General features: G+C 50.4%; 1 protein-coding gene across 1 annotated transcript in view; it reads right to left on the reverse strand.

Annotated features, from left to right (window-relative positions):
* Pkn1 (protein kinase N1) overlaps positions 1–25,687 on the reverse strand; it is a 30,678-nt gene extending 4,991 nt beyond the window's left edge. The window contains exons 1-12 of the mRNA XM_041663302.1: positions 25,471–25,687; positions 19,263–19,563; positions 15,892–16,043; positions 15,300–15,435; positions 9,503–9,648; positions 8,802–9,015; positions 8,160–8,354; positions 6,143–6,252; positions 5,906–6,049; positions 3,287–3,362; positions 3,062–3,203; positions 2,882–2,975 (exon numbers count right to left, since the gene is read on the reverse strand). Of these exons, the coding sequence (XP_041519236.1) occupies positions 2,882–2,975; positions 3,062–3,203; positions 3,287–3,362; positions 5,906–6,049; positions 6,143–6,252; positions 8,160–8,354; positions 8,802–9,015; positions 9,503–9,648; positions 15,300–15,435; positions 15,892–16,043; positions 19,263–19,563; positions 25,471–25,491 (1,731 nt within the window). The 5' untranslated portion in view covers positions 25,492–25,687. The remainder of the gene's footprint in view (positions 1–2,881; positions 2,976–3,061; positions 3,204–3,286; positions 3,363–5,905; positions 6,050–6,142; positions 6,253–8,159; positions 8,355–8,801; positions 9,016–9,502; positions 9,649–15,299; positions 15,436–15,891; positions 16,044–19,262; positions 19,564–25,470) is intronic.
* Between the last annotated feature and the right edge of the window lie 595 nt (positions 25,688–26,282).

The raw sequence follows: 26,282 nt of genomic DNA on the forward strand, positions 1-26,282 counted from the left end.
AGGCCTGGGGCAGCCTTCAAAACGGCTCAGATAAGGAAAGGTGCTTCCTGTACCAAGCCTGGTGTCCTGAGGTAGACCCCAAACCCACATAGTAAAAGGACAGAATCAATTCCTACAAGTTGTCCTCTGATCCCCACACTTGTGAGGTGCAACACATATGCACCCCCCCAAAAAAAACAACATACAAACACATATATTGAAAGAGAAAGAGAATTAGGACCTGAGGGTGCCGCTCATATGAGACCCCAGGTTCTATCCCCTTTTCCAAAAGGAAAGAGGTGACAAGTAGGTACTATAGTCAGGTGCTGGGACACAATCTCAGCACTCAGGAGGCTGAAGCAGCATGATGCAAAAAGAAACGGGAACTGGGCCAACAACGTAACATGGTGGGTAAGGCACCTGTCGACAAGTCTGACTTGATTTTGAGTCCTGGGCCCCACAGGGTGGAGGGAGAGAACTGAGTTCTGTAAGTTGTTCCTCTGACCTCCATATGAGTGCTCACACATTCACACAAAATAAATAGAAAGATTAAAAACTTGAAAAAGAAGCCAGGCATGGTGACACACACTTTTAATCCCAGTACTCAGGAGAGAGAAGGCAATTTCTGTGAGTCCAAGGCCAGCCTGGTCTCATAGTGAGCTAGGGCTATACAGAGAAACCTTGTCTTGACAAATCCAAAACAAACAAATAAACAAATAGATGAATCTAAGAGGAAAATAGATAAATGTTGAATGCTGGTGGCCAGCCTATGGATATATAGCCTATCAAAGCTGGAAATGGCTGGAGGCAATGTGGCTGTTTGAAAGAAAACGTCCCCCAAAGGAAGTAGCACTATTAGGAGGCGTGGCCTTGTTGAAGTGGGTCACTGTGGGGACGGGCTTTAAGGAATCGTTTGCTCAAGTTTCAATCAGTTTAACACTCACACCACTTCCTGTTGCCTGCAAGATGTAGGACCCTCAGGAACTTCTCTAGTACTATATCTGCCTACACGCCTCCATATCCCACCATGATGACAATGGTCTGAACCTCTGAACTGTAAGCGAGTCACCCCATGAAATGTTTTCCTTTATAGGAGCTGCCAAGGTCATGGTGTCTCCTAACTAAGACAAGGGAAAAAGAACAGGAGCATCTGGTTACCCGCAGGAGTCCTGTCTATGACACCACTACTCTCCCGGGCAGCACTCAACAGCTCGCAGAGCTGCGCCAGCTCCTTGACTCTACACAAACACCATGACCACAGAACTGAGCAAGCTCATGATAGCTGCACTCCCATCAAGAGAGCAACAAAATCTGTCTTTGATATAAATTGATTTGTTTTCTTTCATGTTTTAGACCAACAGCTCTGTAACTGGACTTAGACCTGCTCAACAAAATATGCCAGGTACTGGAAACCCAGCTAACTACCCAGAGCTAGAGCCTGGAGGAAACCTATAGCCACCATTGTACTGAACCAGCACAGTCTCTGACTATATACTAAATATTTGTCCTTACACTCACAGATAAGTAGTCCTCGCCCCTCATGAAGGAAACCTCTCTTTGCTATGGATGGAGACCACTACAGAAACCATAATCAATCAGAATGCAGAGGTGTGGAGTCCAGTTCCAGTGGACACCTCTATAAAACACTCCCACACCCAAGACTCAGGGGACTCTGTGGAAGGGGTGGTGGTAGAATGATTGTAAGAGCCAGAGGATCAGGAAGTTTGCCGTGGGCTATCTCCTGCAGGTGGCAGAAGCTAGCCTGTAAAGTCTCAACAGCTGTGAGCTGAACATGGACAACAATAGGCATGCCAAAGAGGCTGGGGAAAAGGCCACGAAGCCTCAGCTCTACTCAAAGAACTACAGCAACTAAACTATGCTTAGAGTAAGAGAGATAAGTCTTTCCCTGGGAAAAGCACACTAACTGGTTACCCAATATCAAATGATCAGCCTTGGAAACATACAAATATTTGACATTATCAAGGATGAGCAGATTGTATGTAGGAATATGTAAATAGTCACACATACATACATACATGCAAAGCAATTAATGAAAAAAGAGGTCATGAATTTGAAAGAAAACAAGAAGGGGTCTACAGAAGGATTTAAAGGGATAAAAGGGAAGCGGGAACTGCTATATTATAATCTCAAAAAGAAAAAATGCTCCCCCACAAAAGAACTGTTACCAAGCTGAGGATGACCCGCGTTCCCGAACCCCACCCCTGCTCACAAATGGGCACCTTTTCTGCCCTCTTCTCATCAGCTCAAAGTTTATGTTTCTTTCTTTTCTTTTTTTTTCTTTTCTTTTCTTTTCTTTTTTTCCAGGCTGGAAATGGAACCCAGAGCTGCAAGCACACTACTCAAGAGCTCTTTTGGAGAGCAAATCTCTAGCCCCCAAGCTCACGTGACCCTTACTTAGCTTTGGTTGTGAGACAGGGTCTGGGTATGTAGCCCAGCTGGCTTAGAACTTACTACACAGTCTAGGCTGGACTCCAGCAATGCCCCTGCCTCAGCCACCTCTTGCTGGGATGGTATGCTGGCACCACTCTGCCCAGCTTCCCAGCTGACAATTTTAAGCTAGGATAGAAAACAGTCAAGGTCCTAGGATGTTGTTCAGTTGGCAGAGCATCTGCCTAACATGCAGAAAGCCCTGGATTTCACCATTGGCAACCTAGAGACCAGGCCTGGGAATCCCACCACTCAGGGGACAGAGGCAGGAGGATCAGGAGTTCAAGAGTTCAAAGTCTAAACTATATTGAACAAAACCAAACAAAAAGCCTGGTTCTGCTGTGCGATCCCTGGTTAGCTCCTGCAGGCTTCTGAAAGAGCAGCAGGTTCCCTAGGCCGCCCTGCCTAGCTGCGGGTTCCTAGGCCGCCCTGCCTAGAGGAGGTGGGCACTCACCAGGCTGCATAAAGTGGGGGGCACCCCTGAGGGGCTCTTCTGGGATGAGCTGTCTGAGTCAGCACCAAGGTTCAACTTCTCCATGGATATATCTCTGAAGGAGGGGGAGGAAGATGAGTTGGGGACCTAGTACCTTGGAAACAAGGGACAGGTGAGACTGGGGCCATCCTCCTTCCTTACCCAGTGTTCCGAACCTCAGAACCTGGAGATGCGTTGGGACTGAAGGTGCCCGTGGTGACAGAATTAGGGATGAGTCTCCGGAGGAGCCTCACCCAAGTTGCCACATCAATGTTCATCTGTCTGGCACGCTGAAATGCCTTCCCTAGGAGAGCAAGGCTAGGATCACTACCTGTGATGTCCTGAGGGTCCCTGGCTCCGACTCGGCTCACTTGGGCCACTTCTTACCTTGCTGCTTGGAGAAAATTTTTTTCTGACGTTGTAGCCTAGGGATCCGCTCAATGATGGGGTTGCGAAAGGTGACCTGTGGGGACAAACATGCTCAGCTGCAATGGTCTCAGGAGCAGAGGCACTCATCACCTGAAGTATGGGCACTAGGCCTCTCTGAGGGCAAGTGGCTTGACTCTAGCTGCCAGGTGTAAAGCTGACCTTTGGCAGTGACTATGCACAGCCAATGACCTCCCTCCTGAACTCACTACTGATGGGGTCCAAGCCTGATGACCTGTGGGGAAGAGGGAAGATGACATCACTACAGACCTTACTCGTCCCTCTGTCTCCCTATCGGCATGAGAGCAGCTCCGTTCCATGTTGTGCTTTGCCACTAACTTAGTGGCAATGGGGGGAACGGCTATGATCGGAAACCATGAACCCAAAGAAATCTGCTTCCTCTAAGTTTATTTCTCCTGGGTATTTTGTCAAGCAACAGAAGCTGATGACTATGGAGGAGCAACACCACTCCCTGCTGGCCTTCGGAAGTGCTCACTCTGACAGAAGCGACTGGAGGAGAAGTCTATTCTGGCGCACAGTTTAGGGAACATAGTTCATCATGGAAGAAAGACATGGTGGCTAAGGCAGTGGGGTCCACAGTGGCAGAAGACGAAAGCACAGTTACTTCTCAGAGGACCAGGAGGCAGAAAGCTAGCAGGAAGAAAGCCTGACTATAGTCCTCATAGTCTGTCCACTAGTGACACACACTTCCTGAAGCTTCTAGAACCTCTCAAAATGGCCAGCAGCTGGGGAGCGAGTGTTCAAACTAAGTCCTCTGTGGGGTTGTAATAGTTAATATTAGTTATCAGCCCCCTGCTTCCTGACTTCACTCTCTATCACTGTGACAGCCACCTACAGCTCCTGCTGTCCTGACCTCCCCACCGTGATAAACGAGGAGCCAAAAGAAACCCCCTCCTCCCAAAACTGCTTCTGTGAGGGTGTTTTACCACAGCCGCAGGAAAAGTACTTAAGACAGGAACATCCATGTTCAAACCATAACAGGCTTCCAGCTTGGAAATGGAGGAGGCAAGCAATCAGACCCTCCTGTGGACCAAGAAGCCAGGTGCAAGTCCGGGGACCTGTGTCACATGGCCTACTGAGTGTGGTCGCCGTTGGCCACACGAGCGCCATCTAGCACTGCTGCTAAGATCAGCCGTGTCCCCAGTAGCCCTGTGTATTGAAGATTTAGTCACAAACCTGTGGCTCTATTCGGGAGGTGGCATAGCCACTCGTGAGGGAACCACGATGATTTAGTTTAGTATTCCCAACTCCAACATGTTATAGTTATTGAGTTCTGGATAGGTGCCATGTGTGGAGGTCAAAATTTAAATTCCTCAAAACTTGAGTGAGGTAAAAACTTTGGTTTCCAGTTAGACTAGCCACATTTTTGAGAGTTCTGCCAGGTGCAGCCCTCACTTGCTTTTTGGCCACCAGCAGCATCCGCTTCTACCCGAGTTTGCTGTTGCCGCTGTTCTGCGGTTCTGGGGATGGAAGCCAGAGCTTTGAACACACGAGCCTCGTGCTCCACACTAGGGTCACCACCGAGCTTGGTTCTTTGAGACAGAACTCACTATGTAGCCCAGGCTGGAGTGGCAGAAAATAGGGGTTTGAGGCTTGATTTATGTTTCAGACAGGGTCTCTCTATGTAGCCTGAAACACACTATGCAGATTAAGCTGGCTTCAAACTCAGATCTGCCTGCCTCTGTTTCCAGAGTGCTGGGATTGAAGGTGAGCACCACCATATCCAACTGTTTTGTTTTTAAGGTAGACTCGTTCTCTCTCTCTATCTCTATCTCTATCTCTACCTCTCTCTCTTCTCCTCTTTGGTTTTTCAAGGCAGGATTTGTCTGTGTAGCTTTGGCTGTCCTGGAACTTGCTCAGTGCACCAGACTGCCTCAAACTCAGAGATAAACCTGCTTCTGCTTCCAGAATGCTGGGATTAAAGGTATGTACCACTACCTGGCTTTGGTTTTGGATTTTGTTAAGTCTTTTATATCCCTGGCCTCCTGCTCACCATGTGACTTGAGATTATATGACACTTAGTTTTATTGTTTGTTTAACGTATGGGTGTTTTGCCTGTATGTGTATCTATGTACTATATGTGTACCTAGTAACCAAGGAGGCCAGAAGAGGGTGTCAGAATCCCTACAACTGGAGTTACAGATAGCTGTGAGTAGCCATGTGGGTGCTGGTAATCAAACTTGGGTCCTCTGGAAGAGCAGCTAGTGCTCTTAACTGCTGAGCCATCTCTCCAGTGCCCACATCTAGTTTTATCTGGAATTAGAAATGGGGCCCAGGGCTTTGTGCATGCTAGGCAAGCATTCCCCAACTGTGCCCGCCTCCAGGTCAACATGTAATCTGCTGAGGCACAGTCTTCTGGGACCACATCTCATACGTGGTCCATTACCATTGAGCCTTCCTTATGTGAGCAGTGCTGTTCCTGGCATCATTCCCCACTCTCAGGAGCCTGACTTCCCATGAATGCTCAGAACTATCTGAAATTAATCTCCTCATAATGGACAATCAGGGGCAAGGAGGCAAGACACATCTTGGGGTCAGAAGTCAGGGAGCAAGCTGTACCTCAGCCACCAGGCATCCCTGGGGTTCCATGTCCAGCTGCACCTCATGCCTCTCGTTGTCTAAGAAGTCCTCCAACTTCAGAAATTTGAGCGCACACAGGCCCCTCTGGTCCCTCCAGAACACAGCCAACTCCAGCTCCCGTGCCTCAAGGAAGAAGAATGGGGCCATCCATCATTTCGGGTGTCTGAAGCCCAAACTCTTGTTCCTCTAATCCCATTGTCCCCCAACTCAGCTCACCCTCTCCAGTTCCAGGGTAAAGCTCTGGTCCCAGGCATTGGGGCCGCACGGCTTCCAGGCTGTCTGTCCCACCACTGCATTGTCCAGCTTGAGCACGGTGCTGACCTCAGCTGAAAGCAGGAGAGGGCAGCAGGAAAGGTGGGGCTTGCTCCACACCCTGTCAGTGTCTTTCTAAGGGCCTTGCCTCAATGCCCTGAGAGCTTGTCTTGCACAGTAAAGCCTTTAGTTCAGATTGTGGGTTGGGGAGAAGGGGTTGTTCATTTTGGGGTGTTTACCTTTTGGTTCTAAGATAGACTTTTCCTCCAAAGACCAGGCTAGCCTAGAACTTACTCTGAAACCCAGACCACCGTGAATCCTCCCACCTCAGCATCCCAGGTGTTAGGGTTACAGGCATGTACCACCATGTCAATCCTCATTTTTGTTTGATGTTTTTTGAGATAGTGTTTCATGTAGCCCAGGCTGGCCCTGAACTTCTGCTCTTCTTGCTTCTATCTCCTAAATTCTGGGAGGCTTGTATGACCACACCAGATACGTGTTTGGTTGGTTTGTTTTGAGACAGTCTTGTGTAGCTCAGGCTAGCCTTGGATACATTTTTAGGACGGTTATGAATTTTTCATTGCCCTATCTCTACTTCTAAGCCTGCCAGGGTTGCAGGTGTGTGCTACCACACTTAGTTTATCTAGCGCTGGGACTCAGACTAAGGGCGCCACACATGCTAGGCAAGCACTCCACATAACCTCTGTCCCTCACCTACTGCTGTACCCATCAGTTCATCTCTCTCGTTTCGGCTCAGGAGACGCCAGCATCTTTCCCTAACAAACATGCTCTACTCTAGCACCCGCCGTCCTACTTCCTGTCTCCGAGGGCCTGAAGCTCCCCACGGCCCTCAGTGTTTATCCATGCTGTGGCATGGCACATGGTCTCCTTGCTTCTGAAATTGAATTCTAGTCCACTATTTCTGTTTTCATAAAACACAATGGACATGACTTCTCCCTTCTTGTCATTTTTAAAAACGCCACAAACCGGGTGTCTAGCACCTCAGACCCTCGTTCAGTTCTTTGATGGACACAGAAACTAAACTGTTAGGTCATGTGGTTGGTGCTATTTTCCCCCTTTATGTTTGTTGGGCTTGGGATGGGACCAAGGCCTCAAGCACGCTAGGCAAGTGCCCTCCTCTGAGCCTGTGACCCCATCCCTCTGGCAGAATCTAAGCAGCTCTAGCACTGGTCCAGTCCCCAGCCTGCAGTTTCCCACAGTGGCTATTTCACTTACACTCCCACACCCCATGTAAACAGGTTCCAACTTCTCTATGTCCTTTCTTACGTTTGTGGGCTTTTGTTTTGTCTTGTTATTGTTTTGGTAAGTTATCCCAATGGATGTCACCATTTTATCTATTTAATTTTTATTTTATCTATTTACTTTTATTTTTATGTGTATGAGTGTTTTGCCTGCATGTATGTATATATGTGTACTAGGTGTGTGTCTGGTGCCTGAAGAGGTCAGAAGAAAGTGTCAGATCCCCTAGAATTGGATTTATGGAGGGTTGTGGGAAGTTATGTGGATAATGGGAACCAAACCCAAGGTCCTCTACAAGAGCAGCATGTGCTCTTAACTGCTGAGCCATCTCTCAGGCCTCTCATTTTTATTGTTTACTTATATATGCATATGTATGTGTGCACATGACGTAGAGATCAGGGAGGGCAGAAGAGGGCATCGGGGCCTTGGAGCTACCGTTAAAGCAGTCAGGAGACCCCTGATGCGGGCTGAAGTCCTCTGTAAGCTCAGTACATACTTCTACCACTGAGTCCTCTCTCTAGTGCCTGTTCAGTGGTGGAAAGGTCAGGGCACCTGTGCTCCCAGCTTACTCAGCTGAGGCATGAGTGTCATCACCTGAGGCCAGAATTTGAGGGCAGCCTGGGCCACATAGTGAAATCCTGGCTTTGAATAAACACGCAAACAGACAAATCAATAAATACAATGCTACAAATGCAGACACCCTACCCAGCCACTCACTCACTCGTGTTTTCAGCTTCTCCCTTGAGGCTGCTCCGTCCACTAAGGCTTCCGCTTCGGCTGTAAAGGCCCCGAGCTGGGCGGTTTAAGAAAGGGGTACGGCTGTCGGGGGTTCCAGATGCCCCAGCCGAGAGGGAAGGGTTCCAGGGGATGGTCTCTGGAAGATTCCTGCAGCCTATCACTCGTACTTCCAGGGTCCCTGCAGGAAGGATAGGCTCATGGGAGGCAGGCTAAGGAGACAGAGCAGCGGGAAAAGGACCTCTGCTCATGCAAGCGGCAGCTGAGAAAGGGCAGCCAGTGGGGGCTTTGACACTGCATCAGAGTAGAGGACAAGTAGTCTAAGGAAGCTCAGGGTGCTGACATTTTCAAAGAAAAAAACTGTTGAGGACAGCCAGAAGTAAAGACTAAGGAAGAAAGCAGCACTGTGGGGGCTGTTAATGGCCTGCCACAGGCTGGGGACCGGGCAGAGGAAGGCAGGGCCAAGGAGGAGCGGGGGGCAACAGTCTAGAATCAGAAGAGAGCAAGAAGATGGCTATCAGAGATGAAATGGGGACCAGTATAGGAAGGGGAAGGAGACAATGAGAAGCCTGGAGACCAGGTAAGGAGTCTCAGAGCGAGGCCCAAGGGGGTGCAGCATGGAGCCCACCTGTGAGAGGTGCAGGCTTGCTCAAAGTGCTGTAGTGCGTGGCAGGGAAGGGCCCAGGCAGCATTGCACTGAAGGCTGATGATGAGGCCACAGTAAGCTCCTCCCGAAGTAGCCGTCCCTTGGGGTGATCAGCCGGTAGCTCCCCGAGGCGCCGCTCCAGTGACTCACGCAGCAAGCCCAGCTTTTGGTTAGATTCAGTCAATTTCTCTTGAGCCTGAGGCAGAAGGCAGAGAGCTAAAGACAGGCATAGGCCCCCAAGAACTCACCCACCTCCAGCAACTTCTTCCTCAGGCCTAAACCTCCAACCTATTTGGTCCCATCAGGTGGAACCTTAAAGACTAGGCCTTGCCCCTTGCTGGAGCCAGGACCCACTGAGGCTCCATCCTCACCAAAGCCTTTTCTTTTCTGGTGCCCACCACCTCACTTAAAGTCCAGTCTCTTGCAGGTAGGTGTCCCACCTCTCACAGGCCCCAGTTTAGGCCCCACCCCTTCCCAAGACTCTACCCTGCTCCTAGTTTAGATCTGTCCTGGTGTCTCTCCTCTTTCTTATTGAGGCACCACACTTAATGGCGGCCCATCTAGGTTCCGGCTCCATCCCTCATCATGACTGCTCCTGTTGGATCTCCCTATCTCTCCTGTGTCCCAGACCCGTCCTCCCTCATCTTGAATGCCCCTCCCCTAGTAGAAGCCCTCAGTGTCACCTCGCTGACTGCCTTGCGGTCTGGGGCCTTGGAAGCACTGAGCAGGCGCAGGACATTCTTGGCACCTTCTGCCACAGCATGCTCCACTCTGAAATGGTGTCTCAGCTCCTCAATGCGAAGCTCTACAGCTCCCAGCTCTGGGCCTCCTATGGGCATGGGCCACATGACAGTGGGACAACCTGCAGGATAGCCTGATCCCAGACACACCACGTGGACAGACAGGCACACGCACACCACACACTGCCACCAAAGCGCATCACGGTTTTCCGCTGGAAAGGACTGTCATACTTCCACCAAACTCAAGTCACTCTTACTCAAACACCAGAACCCCTAGGGACATGGTCACCCAAGTACATTCACAGAAATGACACACAGCACACTGTCAGTCTAGACTTAGGAACAGACATTGTAACAGCCCTTGTGAGTCCCAGGGAATAACACGGGACAAAGGGAGCACTATAATCTACAAGGGCAGATATCATCCACAGCCAGTGGCCATCACCCACACATTACACTTTTCAACAAGGGACTGTCATAAAGACATAACTCAGACATTCCTAAAATTCGGGTTCCCTTCACATTCTAGTAACTGCCACCAATAGGGACGCAGTAAGAAACTGAATGTGTGTGTCCAGCACCAGTTTACTCATGGAGTTCAGCTCTAATGGGATGGTATTTGGCTATTCGGAGATGGGGGTCTCTGGGCTAGATGAGGTCACAAGGGAAGAAGTCAAGAGCTAGCAGGGTAAATTACTGGGAAAATCACCTGCCTGGTGCACAGGAGCCCTTCCATCCCCAGCACACACACACACACACACACACACACACACACACACACACACACACACACACAGAGCAGTAAAACAAAACAAGAAACTCAAAAAACAAACAAATAAAAAGCTGAATGTGGGGGAGCACAGCTGTAATCCCAATACTTGGGACAGAGAGTAAGAAGTTTAGAAGTTAAAGTTACATATGAGCTCCAGGCCAGCCTGAGTCACATGAAACCCTGCCCCAAGAAAGGAAAGAAGGGGAGGGGGGGAGAAGGAAGGAAGAAAGAAAGGAAAGGAGGAAGGGAGGGAGAGAGGAAGGAACAAAGGAAGAAAGGACAGGAAAAGGGAAAAGAAAAAGGAAGCAAAGGGCGGGGAGAATAAAGAGCCTGCTAACCAGTTTGGCAACCTGAACTTGATTGCCAGAGCCCACATGGAAAGAAAGAACTGACCTCACTTAGTTGTGCCAACATATACACAAAAATAAACAAACAAACAAACAAACAAACAAACAAATAAATAAATAGGAAAAATGAAACAAGCCTATAATCACAGCACCTGGGAGACTGAGGCAAGAGAATTACCAAAAGTTCAAGGCCAGCCTGGGCTACAGAGTGAATCTTTGTCTCAAAACATCAAGAATAGGACTTGGGAGATGACTCAGTGGTTAAGGGGACTTGCTAGTCTTGCAGAGGACCCAAGTTTAGTTCCCAGTATGCATGCTGGACAGTTTACAACTGTCTGTACCTAGAGCTCCCACTGGGACCTGGTGCCCTCTTCTGCCTTCTCTGGGCACCCACACATGTGGCACATGGGCACACACATAATTTAAAAATTTAAAAAATACCTGGCAGTGGCGCACACCTTTATCCCAGCACTCAGGAGGCAGAGGCAGGCAAATCTCGAGGCCAGCCTGGTCTCCAAGAGCTAGTTCCAGGACAGGCTGCAAAGCTACAGAGAAACCCTGCCTTGGAAACCAATAAACAAACAATCAAACAAATTTGTTTTAGAGAAAATTAAGAATAAAGAAATGCAGAAGATGAGAGGCAGCAGAGAGCTTGCTTGTGTGCACCTGTTTCCTTCCCTCCAAAGCTCCCACAGCTCCTTCTTCTTCCACCATCTCAGAGAGCCTGGCTATGCTACACCCCACTCCCACACCTGTGCTTGTGGCAGTGAAGAATCCGCCTTATGTTTGTATAGCCTCATTTGTAGCTCTAGCCTAGGTCAGCTCAAGTCACCCAAGACAGACACTGTGAGCAGAGACTCGACGGCACTGCCATTTTGATATCAGTTGTAAGTACACTGAACCTACAGGCAAATGAGCAGACAGCCAAACCATAAAGACACCGTCCTACTGCATACAGGACACTGTCACAGGTCAGCCATCAGACAGACATAGCCCATCACCTCCACCAAGGGCACTTTGATAGGTCCTGGTGAGCATGTGAAAAGCTAACAGCCTGAGCTCGGTGGGTAAAGAGCGTGTCATGCAAGCACGAGGACCTGAGTTCCACTCTCCAGAATCCACGTGAGAAAGCCAGGTAAGGCACTGTGTCCTGCCATCCCAGAGACCTGCCAGCCAGCCAATCTAGGTAAATCGGTGAATCACTAGTAAATCGCTCAGGGATACTGTCCCAAAAAACAAAGTAGTGCTGGGTGTGCTGGCCCAGTCTTTAATCCCAGCACTTGGGAGGCAGAGGCAGGCGGATCTCAGCCTGCTCCACTCGGTGAGTTCCAGGACGGTCAGAGCTACATAGTGAGACCCTATCTCAAAAAAGAAAAATGGGCATAGTCATAATGTGGCAAAAGTCCTAGGACTCAGGTAGGTGTAGGGTGTAGTTGCACAAGTCTGTGACACCAGCACTCAGAGAGGCTGAGGCAGAAGGACCACAAGTTCTAGGTCAGGCTGGGCTACTTAGCAAGTATGAGGCTAGCTTGGGCTACAGAGTGAAAGGCTGCCCCAAAAGGAGGTGGTGGTGCTGGAGAGATGGCAAGGGTGCAGAGTACATGCTGTTTTCCAGAACACCTGCACGGTGGCTCACAGTCATTTCTGACTCCAGTTCAAGAGGATCTGATACCCTTCTCTGGCTCTATAGAAACCAGACACACAGTGGTGCACAGACATGCAGTTAAAACATGCACACACAAAATAAAAGCAATAAAAGAGGGGCAGAAAGGAAAACAGAAGAAAAAGGAGGGAATGGGGAAGAAGGAAGAGGAAGAGGAGGAAGAGTTGTTAGACTCAAGTCTTGGACAAGGCAGAGGGCCAAGACAGGAAGTGCTACCACGTGACATATACGGAAGCAACACTAGTACTGATAGGTGCACACCCAATGTCAATGGTAGAAAAAGTCATGCCCAGGATGAAGGCACAAGGACAATCACAGCCCACATGGAGCATGGTACCTGGTGCACAGAGATGGCAACTGTCACACAGGCACAGGTAACCAGAGCTCCAGTCACACCCACTCATGGCCATCTGAGGATAGAATCACTGTCCCGTGTGTGGAAGGGCCTTTCTTGTCAACGTTCTTTGGACATCAGCCCCAAATAACGACACAAGACTTATTAATTATGGAAGTTTGGCCTTTAGCTTAGGCTTGTTCCCAACCAGCTCTTATGACTTAACCTGTTCCTACTAATCTGTGGTGTGTGGCTAGTTACCTATCTTCATAATATATACCCAACCTCCTCAGTGTCTCACTGTGTCTCTGCCTCTCCCCCAGAATCCTATCTCTGCCCAGAAGTCCCGCCTAACATCTCCTGCTATTGACTCTTTATTAAACAATCCTTAGGCCAGTAAGGCAAAGCACAGACACATCTTCACGCAGTGTAAATAAATAGCTTGAAACAGTCACCCTGTGTCTTTAGTTGTACACAACAATTGATAAGGACACAACTGCAGGGCGCCAGGCATGTCACCTACACACAGTCACACTCTGGCACACATGGCCACTCAGGGTTCCATCAACAGTTGATGCTCCTTTGCCTGCCACAGTGACGCAGTATTCACAGTGACCAGGACAGCTCTTGGCATCTGTTGATGGTTGTTCCTGTTTTGTTTTGTCTCACTAAGTAGTCTTGGCTGGAACTCACAAAGATCTGCCTGTTTCTGCCTCCTGATACTGTAATTAAAGGCCTGCGCCACCACCTAGGTGCCTAGCACTGATAAAATTGGTTTTAGCAGACAGCTTGCCACAATCTAGAATTAGTTAGGGAGGGAGTCTCCAGGGGATTGTCTAGATAAGGATGGCCTGTGGGGAGGAGGGCGGAAAACCCACCCACTGTGTGTTTTATTCTCTGGGCAGGGGACTGGATCACATAAGGGTGAAGAAGAGAACAGAGAACCAGCACGCATGCGCGCATTCATGCACTGCTCTCGACTCTGGGCTGTCACGTTACAGCTTCTTCAAGGTCCTGCTGACAAAACCTCGCTGAAATGATGGATAGGAGCCTGGAGTGGGAACCAAATAAGCCCTTGCTTCACTGTGTTGCTTTTGTCAAGATATTTTTTAAAAATCTTTTTTTTTCTATTTTAATGTTGTATGGGTGTTTTGGTTGCATGTATATTTGTGCACCATGTGCATCTGTGCCCACATCAGCCAGGAAAATGTGCTGAATCCCCTGGAACTGAAGTTATAGGTTGTGAGCTACTATGTGGACGCTGGGAATCTGAACCTGCACCTCTAGAAGAGCAGTCAGCATCTAAATACTCAGCCATCCTTCCAGCCTCCCCTCCCCCCCGCCTCTACACACACACACGCACACACACTTAATTTAAAAACAAATAAAGTGGAGAGAAATCAAGGAAGACACCTGGCATCAACTTGGGCCTGCACGCATAAGTGCATATGTGAGCCTGCACATAAAAGCAATATGCAACCACTCTGGGGACACCTACAGCTCTGGACAGATGTGTCACAGCTAGTGTGACAAGGGAACCACATGATCGTGACCACTATGGCCCATTTCCATAAGGAGCTGGACATGAGATGTATTCAGTTTTGTGGCTTTTTGAGACAGGATCTTGCTATGTAGTGGAAGCTGTGCCGGAGCTCAAAAGCCTCCTGCCTCATCCTCCAGCATGGTAGGATGAGAGGCCTCTGTCACTACGCCTAGTTCACCAAGGCTTGGTCTCCACTCCTTAGCTCTGTGGAGGTGGTAAAAAAGCAAACATGAAAAAATGGCTATACCTGTGCCAACATCAAGCACCTGGGCCTGGTGGCACAAGCCTGTAATTCCCAAGACTTATAAGGTGAAGGCAGGAGGACTGAAAGTTCAAGTCTGCTCTAGGTCACATCGTGGGCGGTGGAGGCACAATCATCCCAGCACTCGGGACGCAGAGGCAGGGGGATTTCTGTGAGTCTGAGGCCAGCCTGGTCTACAGAGTGAGCTCCAGGACAGCCAGGGCTGTGTAGAAAAACCTGTCTCAAAACTAAACTAAACTAAACTAAAAGCAACCAAGGATAGGGCTGAGCGGCGACTGTTGAGAGAGCTTGGTGCCCTTCAGAGGAGTCAGGTGTGTTCCCCAGACCCACACGGGGTGACTCACAGTCACCTTAACTCCAGCTCTAGGCCTTCTTCGGGCCTTTGGGGAACCTGCTCACAGACGTGCACACATATAAACTAAATCTTTAAAACAACCCTTTAAAAAAAGGAATAGGGCATGGCTGAATGGTACCATGCCTGCACAGACTCTACCAGTGAAGGCCTTGGGGCGTGGTTCACTAACACAACACAAGCCTAGTAGACAGGAGTCCCTGGACTCTATCCCGAACACAACAAAAGAAAGAAAGAAAAGGAAGGAAAAAGAAACAAACAAACCAGCAGGTGCATTTGGCCTGAAGGTAGCATTTGACTACAACTATCCTAGCCCAAACCTTGAATGAAACAAAAGGTTTAGTCAGAAACTGCAGGAATAGGCTCCCTTCACAGTGAGATTAATTCCCGCCTCCTTGCCGTACACAGCAAAGCATTAAGAAGTGAAGTCTGAGTGCAGGCAGGCAATATGAAGGGAAAGGCCTCACCTTGGGCCTCTTCAGGAGCCGCCTGGCTCTCCAGCTGGCCAGCCTGTAGCGCACGGCGAAGCTGCATGCGGATGATGTCAATCTTGGTCTTACTATCCTGCAGCATCTGCTGGGCTGTCAACAGCAGCTTCCGGTCCTAGAGACAGACATGCAAGGTAGCAGAAGACTGGGAGCTCAAGTCTGACAGCAACCCTGCTGCCATGCCATGGAGGCCTTGGGGCCAGTGCAGAGAGATACAGTCCATGGGCTTCACTCCAGCTCTGCCACCAAGAGCTGAGCCTTGTGGCCTCACCTCCTTCATCTGCAAAGTCTGGACCTACACTGGGCTGAGGACTCAGCCAGTCTGGACCAGTTGGAGCTACATCCTCCTCAGCTCTCAGCACATCTGTGCGGATGTCTGCAGGGTCACAGACAAATGGCTGTATACTGCAGTAACATATAGATAGATAGATAGATAGATAGATAGATAGATAGATAGATAGATATAGATGCCTAGAGCAGGTCAAACCAGAGACAAGAAGCAGACTGGTAGTGGCTAATTGGGATACAGCCTCCTGTCACAGAGATGGAATGTTCTAGAACACTGTCTCACCTTGGTGCTGCCATTGCTGTAAGTCTGGATCATGTTTTCTGCCCCCTGTTTGACCTTCAGCTCAATGGCCAGTTGTTTCTCCAGGCCAGCCACTCGGCTCAGGTTGGTGGATGAGCACATAGGGCTGCCCTCTCCAAGGGATTGGGGAGCATCTGAGGAAACAAGGAGGGAAAAGAATCACACAGTTGTCACTTCAGTAGACCCGGGAGACTTTGCCCCAGCTGATAGGAAGCCCTCAGCCCAGAAAAGGAGCCTGCGGGCCAGTACACAGGCAGGTGGTTAGTGACCAGGTATGCAGGTTTTCAGGGTTAGCTGGAATAAATGCCCTTATCTACCTAAGGGTATGTAAGCCCACTGGTGTGAGTGTGACTATGTCTGTAAGCCACAGGGGTAGCAGGAGTGTGATACCCTAGATGTGGGTGTAAGCGGGGTTAGGAGGTCTGTGTGAGCTTACAATCACTGTTTCAGTTGGTACTGCTCAGTTCTGATCTCTAAGGGCACCTGAGATTCTGGTTTGAGGCTTGGCTGTTGTCACAGTCAGAGGTGAAGTCTGTACCTCAAGAGTAGTAGGGTCAGGGCGGTAGACTCACTGCAGAAGGGGCTTATGGGATTCTCAGCTTGACTCCACCCAAGTGTTGATGGGATAATATTGGACCCCAATAGTGGACACAGCTGTATTTAGAGGGGCTGGTGCTGAGTCTGTTGACTGTATATAAAGTCTGCTGTGGATGAGACAATGTTGGGGCACCTCTGGGTTGGTGTGACCAGGTGGAAGAGCTCTGATGTCACTGCAGGTTAGTGTCTCACGGTGTAGGTGACGGGGTGCAAACCTTGGGTGCTGTCATGACTGTGCTACAATGTCTGGAATCAGGAAGCCATGTTTGCTGTGTTGCTCAGGTACCATTATTCCATCACTGACTGTGCACTTCTGAACTCTCCTCTCGTGTTCCTGTGACCATGCACATCTTGGCTACAAGATGAAGGACTTGTGACCTTGTATTGTTGCTGTGTGAACACACATAACACTTCTGAACTCTGGCGAGGATAAATTACGTGTGGGTTCTCTCTCTCTCTGTGTGTGTCTGTGTGTGTGTGTGCACGTGCGTGTGCATATGTGTATATACGAAAGCTAAAGGGACAGCAGGTAAATTCTTCAATTGCTCTCTGTCTTCCTTCCTCCCTCCCTTTCTCTTCTGAGATAAGGTCTCTCACTGAGCCAGCCTGGCGCTCTCTGACTCAATTGCTGTGGCTGAGCAGTGAGCCTGGAGCTCCTTCTCCATCTCCCAACACTAGAATTAGCACTACATGCGGCTTTTACTTGGGTCCTTGGACTCCAAACTCAAGTCTATGTTTGCACAGTGAACACTTCACTGGCTAAGTTTCTCAACCTCTTTTATTTTAACTATGCTATGATCAAAAATTTTTTTGAGATAGGGTTTCTCAAAGGCATGCAACACCACCCACAGGCCAAAAATTTAAATTTGTAAAAATATAAAAATGAGCCTTACAGCTAGGGGTAGTGGCATATTCCAGTAATCCCAGCACTGGGAGGCAGAGACAGATGGATCTCTGTGAGTTTAAGGCCAGCCTGGTCTACAGAGTGAGTTCCAGGACAGCCAGAGCCACACACAGAGAAACTCAGTCTTGGGGGGCGGGGGAAGCACCCTCCTGGGCTTAGAACTCCAATAAGTAATCTCTGTTACTTGGGAGACTAAAGCAAGTCCAAGCCCTGCCTGGGCAACGTAGTGAGATTTTGTCTCAAAAAACATGTTTAGAAAAAAAAAACCCGGGCTGGAGAGATGGCTCAGTGGTTAAGAGCACTGCCTGCTCTTCCAAAGGTCCTGAGTTCAATTCCCAGCAACCACATGGTGGCTCACAACCATCTGTAATGAGGTCTGGTGTCCTCTTCTGGCCTGCAGACATACACACAGACAGAATGTTGTATACATAATAAATAAATAAATATTTTTTAAAAAAAAAAGAAAAAAAAACCCTGAGGCGAGGGCTGAGGTATAGTCCAATGGTACAAAACATACTCAGAGTGTAGACGGCCCCAAATTCCTCCCCAGGACCCAATTAAATTCAAATCTTTAACCGTTGCAAAAGTCTAGGGCTGGAGATGTGGCTCAGCTGGTAGGATGCTCACCTTGCACGAAGAACTGGGCTTCATTCCCAACACTGCTAAACTGAGCACACTTTACAGGGAGGGTGAGGGGCCAAAGCCATCCTCAGCTGCAGTGACTTTAAGGCCAGGCTAGGCCTCAGGAAACCCTGTCTCAAATGGCACACGCCTTTAATCCTAGCACCAGGGAGGCAGAGGCCAGGTTGGTCTACAGAGTGAGTTCCAGGACACCCAGGGCTACACAGTAAGATCTGCCTCAAAGAAACAGGGTTCCGAGGAAAGGCTGGAGAGAGCACTCTGCTCTGTGGAGGACCAAGGCTGGGCCAGTGCCCATATCAGGGACTCACAGCCACCTGTAACTTCAGTTTCAGGAACCCCTGACATGTGACACACATAAAGACATCCGGGCATATACACACACACATAAATGAAAAACTAAAAATACGTTTTGTTTTGTTTTGGTTTTGGTTTTGGTTTTAGAGACAGGTTTTCTCTGTGTAGCTCTGGATGTTCTTGAACTCACTCTGTAGACCAGGCTGGCCTCAAACTCACAGAGATCCACCTGCCTCTGGTCCAGAGTGCTGGGACTAAAGGCGTGCGCCACCACTGCCTAGCTGTTTTTATTTATTCATATGTGAATTTTTATCTGGAGTTGTTTTTCTTTTTTCTTTTTCTTCCCTGGGTTGAAAGTAGCTTTGTTTTTGATTTTTTAGACAAAGCTTTTTACTACGTAGCCTGACTGGCCTTGACTCACAGATATCTACCTCCCTCTGTCCAATACATATATACATATAGACATAGATATATAAACACAAAAAAAATAAAACAAAGCAAAGAACAACAGAAAATAGTCTATAACTGCTGTTGTACTGGTATAATTGTGCAAGGCTCTGAGTGACAAGTGTGCAGTATTTGGGTGTGGGAGCCCATGAGTTTCTGGGTGTTCATGGGACAGCATGTCACTCAGATGCTGTCTGGGCACAGCTATAGCTGTTTCCTTAGGTATGTGGTGACAGTGTGTGGACCTTTAGTGTTATCTAGATGTTGGCATGTGTATTTAGGTATCCCTAACGCCAAAGACAGCTTTGGGTGGCATCTGGGTGACATTACATCACAGGTGTAATGTCTGGGTGTAGTCACCCTGTGAGTCTGGCATTTGCCATGACTCTGGTTGACCCAGGACAGTACCCTGATGGAGTTTAACTCCAGAAAGTCAGTGACCCTGCCTGGTCCCAAGCTTTCTGCTCACCACTCCCGGCTGCAGGGTCAGGCAGCACCACATGCGCATGCAGCTCCTGCAGCTGCTGGTGGAGCAAGTCAAGGCGTCGAGCAGAGCCCCTCAGCAGCAGCTCCACAGGGCCCAAGCTGCGGCCCAGGTCAGTGGTGGCTCGCCTCAGGTTCTCGGCGCCCTCCTTCAGCTTCAGCTCCTTGCGGATCTCCCTCTTCAGTCGCTCTCGTTCTAACTCCAGTTGCTGCTGCACCCCGGGGGCTGCCAGGTCTGCCCCAGCCAGACCCAGCTGCTCCAGCAGCGACCAGCTGCGAGGCTCGCTCTGCAGGGGGAGGGACCAGACACAGAGGTCAAGGGCTGAAGGACAGGTGGCCTCACCAGGGCGCAGCTCACCTGACCTACCACTTTATCCTACTGCACCCTAGAATTCCAGGGACAGGGGCCTGTTCCTCCTCCCTGACCCTCATAATCTGGGCCAGAAAGATGGTTCAGGGGTAAAGGTTCTTGATGCCAAGCCTAGTGACCTGAGTTCCCCCAGGAATCTACACAGTGGAAGGAGAGAACCAACTCCTAAAAACTGTCCTCTGACCTCTACCACACCCCCACACACAAATAAATAAATAGAGGGCTTGAGAAATGGCTCCATTAAAAACATGCATTGCTCTTGCAGAGGAACTGAATTCTGTTTCAAGCCTCTAATTCCAGATCTAGGGGGACTTGACACCTCTGGCCTCATCAGGCACTGGTGTGCATGTGTACATAACCCCACAGTCACATATGCATAATAAGAATACAAATAAATAAATAGGAAGTCAAAGAAAAGACCAAGAACAAGATCTCCTTCCTCCCTTGTTTTCAAGAACCAGGCTCGCCACAGGTGGGTCCTATTTCCCTTAATTTGTGACCTATGCAATAGGATTCCAGCAGGAAGGTTCCAGAAGATCCCTCTTTCCTTCCAGTTTCCTGCACTCCTAACCAGGAGGTCCCAAGGGTGGGCTACACATTTCTTTTGTCATACTCCAAAACCAGGAAAACCTTAGAAACATATTCTGACTTCTCTCACCTGCATTCCCAAACTGGAGGTCCCAAGGGCTGGCCCTGCCTCCCTGGCTTCTATATCTGGTACTCCAAAGAGCAGCTCACATCTCCTCCCACATCTCTCGATCCTGAGAGCTGCCATGGCACCCAGAAGTTTCACCCTCCATCTAGAGAGCTGTCTTTTGTGCCCCATCTCCTTCCTACCCTTAATACCCAATGATAGGCACCCAGATTAGACCCTCCAGCTTTTTCTGCCCATCCCATGAAGACCCTAGCTCCCACCTCCAGCTCCAGATCCAAAGGGGGATCAGCCGCCATCTGGGTCCTGGGTCTGGTCTGAGGACCACGCCCTCTTCCTGAACCTCAGCCCTGCCAGGGCCTCTGGACTGCCACTTCCTCTTTCCTGCTGACTCCCAGCATCCTCTACGCCAGGGCAGCTCTAGGGCATGGGGTTTTTTGTTTTGCTGTTATTTTGTTGGGGCAATGGTTTTGGTTTTTTGTTTGTTTGTTTTTTGAGACAGGGTCTCTCTATGTAACCCCTGCTGTCCCGAGATTTACTATGAAGACAGGGGTGGACTGAAACTCAGAGATCCACCTGCTTCTGCCTCTTGGGTGCTGGGATTAAAGGCGTGTGGCACGTAAGAGGTTCTTCCTACATTATCCCCTAAATGGCCATGCTTGCTTCACTGGAGGCAAAGCTAGGGACAGGCATTCCTCAATTCACGACCTGAGAGAACACCCTGGACATATACACCCACAGTATGTATGCAGCAGGCAGGATCTCACATGGTACACAGGTGTGTAGTCCATAGGCTCACAGGTATGATCCCATGTCCAGCTTTGCTGGTGTGAGATTTGTATAGGCTCACGTATGCTCATACAGTACAGGTTCATATATGTGTATACCCTTGTCACAACTAGCTTCAGTTGTCAACCAGACAAACTCGTGAAGAGGAGACTTCAGTTGAGGAACTGCCTATCAGACTGGCCTGTGGGCACGTCTATCAGGCGTTTTCTTGATTGTTGATTGATGTGGGAGGGCCCAGCCTTCTGTGGGTGATGCCATCCCTGGGCAGGTGGGCCTGGACTGTGTAAGAAAGGTGCTGAGCAAGCCAGAGGAAGTGAGGAGTAAGCAATGTTCCCCTGTGGCTTTGTTTCTTGAGCTCCAGCCCTGACTTCACTCCATGATGAACTATAATTTATAAGACCAAATAAACCCTTTCTTCTCCAAGTTGCAATTGGTCAGTCTGTTATCACAGCTACAGAAAGCAAACTAAACCAATCCCCACCTGCAGGAGTGTGTGGATAGAGCATGGGTTCACGAGAGTGTGCAGCTACTAGCTCTGCAGGTCTAGGGTGCACAGAGTACTGACTCACACTCATCTGCACCTCCTCCAGGCACCTGCAGGTGTGTGCCTGGAATACGGCTCATGTGCACACATACTGCACTCCCATCCATGTGAGCACGTGGGTGAACACAGGCTCCCACACCTGCCTGCACAGACCCTCATAACGAACAGCCATGAGTGCGAGTCTGAGTCCCTCAGGAAGCTGCTCTCTCAGTGCACCTGCCAATTGGCCAGTGACTACAAGCTCCAGCACATATGTGTGCTCACATGCTTCTTTTGTTTGTTTGTTTTCTTTTTGAGATGCAGTGCTTGTACATGCTCACATTCCTTTTGCTTTGCTTTGCTTTTTTTTTAGTTGCACTGCCCATGCCCCGAAAGCAACTGTGAGCTCCCTCAGGCCCTCAGCCCTGCTACTGTCTGCTCATGTCTTGCCCGTAGTCACCAACATCCCCTCAAGAATCAGAACAACCAGTTCTGCAGTGGTGAGTGTGTGCACGCACGCGCGCGCAGCTTCCTGTAGACAGGCATCATAACTTCCTGCTTCCTCCTACCCAGATGTCCACCACAGCTGATGGCAGCTTGGAGGCCTCGGGGGCCCGCTTGGCCTAGTAGTAGCTCCCTAAAGCTAACACCAGGAGGAGACAGCCCTGAGTGGCCCCAAACAGCAGCCCACGACTGTTTGCCAAATATACACCAAATCTCAACTATAGCAGTTACAAGGCTGTACATATCAGGGACAAGGTATGTGAGGACATTCTATTTCTCACCAGATTCTGCAGTGAACCTAAAACTGCTCTTAAAACTATTCTATTTTAAAACAGTAGCAGTGTTGCTGGAGAGATGGTTCAGCAGTTAAGGGCTCACACTGCTCTTCCAGAGGATCTGAGCTCAGGTCCTAGACATGCCAGATGGATCTGATGGCTCTGGCTTCTGTGGGCATATGTACATACCCCCCACATACATAATTAAAAACAATAAAATCAATAAAAGTAGTAGCAACAGCAGCTACAGGCAGTGGGTGGAGTTTGGTAGCATGTACAAGCACTGTACCTCAGAAGAGACAATAACAAGAGCTACCACAATTTCAGCCAGGTCTCACTAATGTCATCCCATGAGATAGGTACTATTTGTTTTGTTTGGCTTTATATTGTTTTGTGCTGGGATCTCAAGTAACCCAAGGTGGCTTTGAATTCAATATACAGCTAAGGTTGGCCTTGAGTTCCTGACCCTCCTGCTTCCACCTTGCCAGTGCTAGCACCCAGCACAGCACGATGCAGATGCTACAGACAGATGCATAGACAGACAGATATCAAACTATCTTCAAGATGAAGAAAGAAATTGAGGCCCGCGAAGGCTTGTTGCCACACACGTTTAATCCCAGAACTTAGGAAGCCAGGGCAGGAGGATCTCCTTGAGTCCTGGCCAGCCTCATCTACACAATGAGACCCTGTCTCAAAACAAGCAAACAAACAAAGAAAAAACCCACCAATAACAAAAACAGGAAGAACAGAAGAAAGGAAGAGACTAGCTGGGGCACCTTGCCCAAGGTCCCACAGTCAGCTAGAGATAATAGGGCCACGGCTAGCTGGGAGGAATTCCACGTCCCTCACACCTTGTTGCTGTGAGCCACCATCACAATGAGCAAAGTTCTCCGGGAGGGCAATGAGACTGCAGGACAAGAGCACAGATCTTGTTGCTCTGTCATCTCCTCTCTATATATCTGTGTGGTAGTAACCATGGGGGTAGACTGAGGCTCCAGGAGCCCATAGCAGTGGCTCCCAAGGAAGATGGGGTTGTTTTCTCACCACCTCTAGATACACATTCTTGGTTGTCATTATAATCAAGGCATACAAGAGACACCTGTCAAGTGGAGGCCATTGCTGCGGCTCAACATCCCGAGGCACACAGCACAGCTCCCCACCACAAAATGATCCAGGCCCTAACACCAGTGCTGGGGCCTTGGGAAGGGGTTGTGGGCTCCCATCTCGGATTGCCAATCTCCATGTTCACCCTTAGAGCACCGGCTGAGGCTCCACCTCCCTCCTCATAACCAACCAGTCATAACCCCATTCCCTCCTCCAAAACAGGAACAAGACTCAGAAAGGTTTGACCCAAGAGTTCATCAGGGAAGACAGACAGCACGGGGGATTTAACCTAGCCTCACTGAACAACACCCTGCTGTGACCAGGCCCCACCCACGGTCCCTTATCAGCACCCCCACCACCAGCAGGCAAAGCAGGTACTCAGCCAGGAGCAGGGCCAGCTCTCAAGGGGAGCATACAGGCAGAGGAAAAGTGAAGGCCTTCGGGCCCACCTCCAGCAGAGGAGGCCTGAGAATATGTAAAGCATGCAGGGAAGGAAGGAGGCAGGGCCTCCTGGGTTCTCCTCCCCTGGGTGATTCACTTGTGCCCAGGAACAAGGAGTCACTTGAGGGCAGTGGGGCAAACGCCTGGCCTGGTCTTGAAGCATTACAACATCAGCTTCTCCACCTGCCATCACAGACCCGGAGACACCAGAACAAGAACTCTCACCTCGGGGAACCCTTCTTGGCAAAGTAGCTAGGGATCCAGAACCCCACATCCTGAGATTTCAATGCCTGGGGCGTTTCCAGAATCGAGACAGGACATCCGTTTGCCAGACATAGAACAGATAGGCATGGAGGTGGTGGGACAGGGCAGCAAGTCCAAGCGGGAATAAACTTAAGAGAGACAACAGGAAGGGGACCGAGATGTGTGGGTCCAGCCTCATTCTGGGAAAAACAGCCTCCGTGTGTGTCCAGTGTGGGGCACACCAAGCACATGCATGCACTGGGAGAGCCCTACACAGCCCTCTGTGGGCTTGAAGGCGAGCCAGCACCCAGTGCATCACGCCTGGAGGTCTGACCTTGTGAGATCGGCAGCACCAGATACGCCCAGCTCCTCGGCAAGGCCGGCAGGCCATCAGCAGGACTGGGGAAGAGGGGTATGGGAGAATACAGGGGAGACATGGGGGCAGGTGTGGAAGGAGATGAGAACCAGTTACACAGGACAATGGACTTACACGGTGGAGAACCAATGGAGCCACAAGGATACCAAGATCTCAGATTTGGGTCGTTGTATTAGAGGGTGGGAAGTCACCCTGACCCTGCTTCCTCTTGGGAAGGTGGGTTCAGTAATGCCCAACAGGTCACACTGGGAAGGCCATGTGGTTGACAGATGCCAGTCACAGGTGTTTGTTGCGGGGGGGGGGGGGGTGACCCAGCCCTGTAGCCTTCCAGACATAAAATTCTTCCTGCCTGTGTGACAGGACACGCCCCACCTGGGATACGGCTCCATCTGTCAGAGAAGGGTGGCTAAGGGGAAGGGGGCGCTGGAGGAAGAACCCGGCCTCTGGCATAATGAAGTGACTTAGACACTTCCTACAACAGGTGCCCATCTGGGTGGCGTCAAGACCATCGTAAAGACGTCTGCAGGCGGGGGTGGCCCGGGCTTTGTTGTGCGGGGGAGGGGCACGGTCCACGGCAGGGGGCCAGGCACCTGCTCCAGGTGAAGCGGCACCAGCCAGAAACTGAACGCTGAGGACCTCGGCGAGGAGGGCCTGGGGACGAGAAGCACCGGAACCCGCAGCTGGCCTCGGACACCGCAGTGGGGCCCCCACTGAGCCCGCTGCCTCTCAGGGAGGGCGGGAGGAGGAGGTGCGATAGCAGAATCCCGAACAGCACCCCGTCCTCCGACCAGGTCGGCGCTCCCGCCAGCTACAAGGACCTGCGCGGGCTCCCGATGGGGACCCCCGTCCCGGGCTCTCCCAGTGCCTGGGGTCCTCCGCGCCGTCCGTCGCCCCGCGGGTGTGGACAAGTCGCCTACCTGCACGGCGTCGCCGGCCATGTCCTCCGGCCGCCCGCCAGGGGTCCCAGCGCCGAGGCACGGCTTGCGAGCACGCGAGCGGGCGCGGCGGGAGGCGCGGCACCCAGACCCTCCCTGGCGCGCGGCGCGCTCCGGCCTGCTCTGCTCGGCCCGGCCTGGCCAGGCCTCCGCCAAGCTGCACCCTCCGGCCCCAGCGGCTGCAGGACGGGTCACGTGAGCGCCGAGGTCCGCGCCTGGGGAGGAGGCGGGGCGGGGGCGGGGCTCCCGGCGGCCCCCGGGGCTCGCAGCCCCGAGTTGGGTCCCGTTTGCAGTGCCGCTCGCCCTGCGCTCCTCCTAGCGTGCTGGAACTCTGAACAGGCCTAAGCCTTCGCGAACTACAGAGGCCTTGTCTCTCCTCCCTGCAACCCCCGCCTCGGACCCCTCTGAAAGCAAAAGTCACGATCTATCTCCCCACCGCACAGGCGCATCCTCCCATTTCCCCTGAGGCAAGCACTGGGAGAACAGGACTTCAAATCCCAGGGCCCCAGACTTTTGGAGACCACCGAACCTCTCTGGGCAAGGATGTCCGTAAAACTTAATGAGAAAGAGTAGACTAAGTGTCCTCAAGCGCACACACAACACACACAAAATGCCAGCGGCTGTCAATTTTATTGTTTTGAAGATTTTATTTTGACTTATGTATGATGGAAATAAGTTCGAGGTGGCCAAGAAAGGAACCACCTTTCTAACAAATGTCTGAGCGAGGCAAAATTTACTCTTGATCAAGAGAGTGCTGGCAGGAAGTACATTTGGTTTTTAGTCTAACTCAGGTG

This window comes from Microtus oregoni, unplaced genomic scaffold (assembly GCF_018167655.1).
Source record: "Microtus oregoni isolate MIOR12 unplaced genomic scaffold, Mior012 000014F_ref0000157, whole genome shotgun sequence".
NCBI lineage: Eukaryota > Metazoa > Chordata > Mammalia > Rodentia > Cricetidae > Microtus > Microtus oregoni.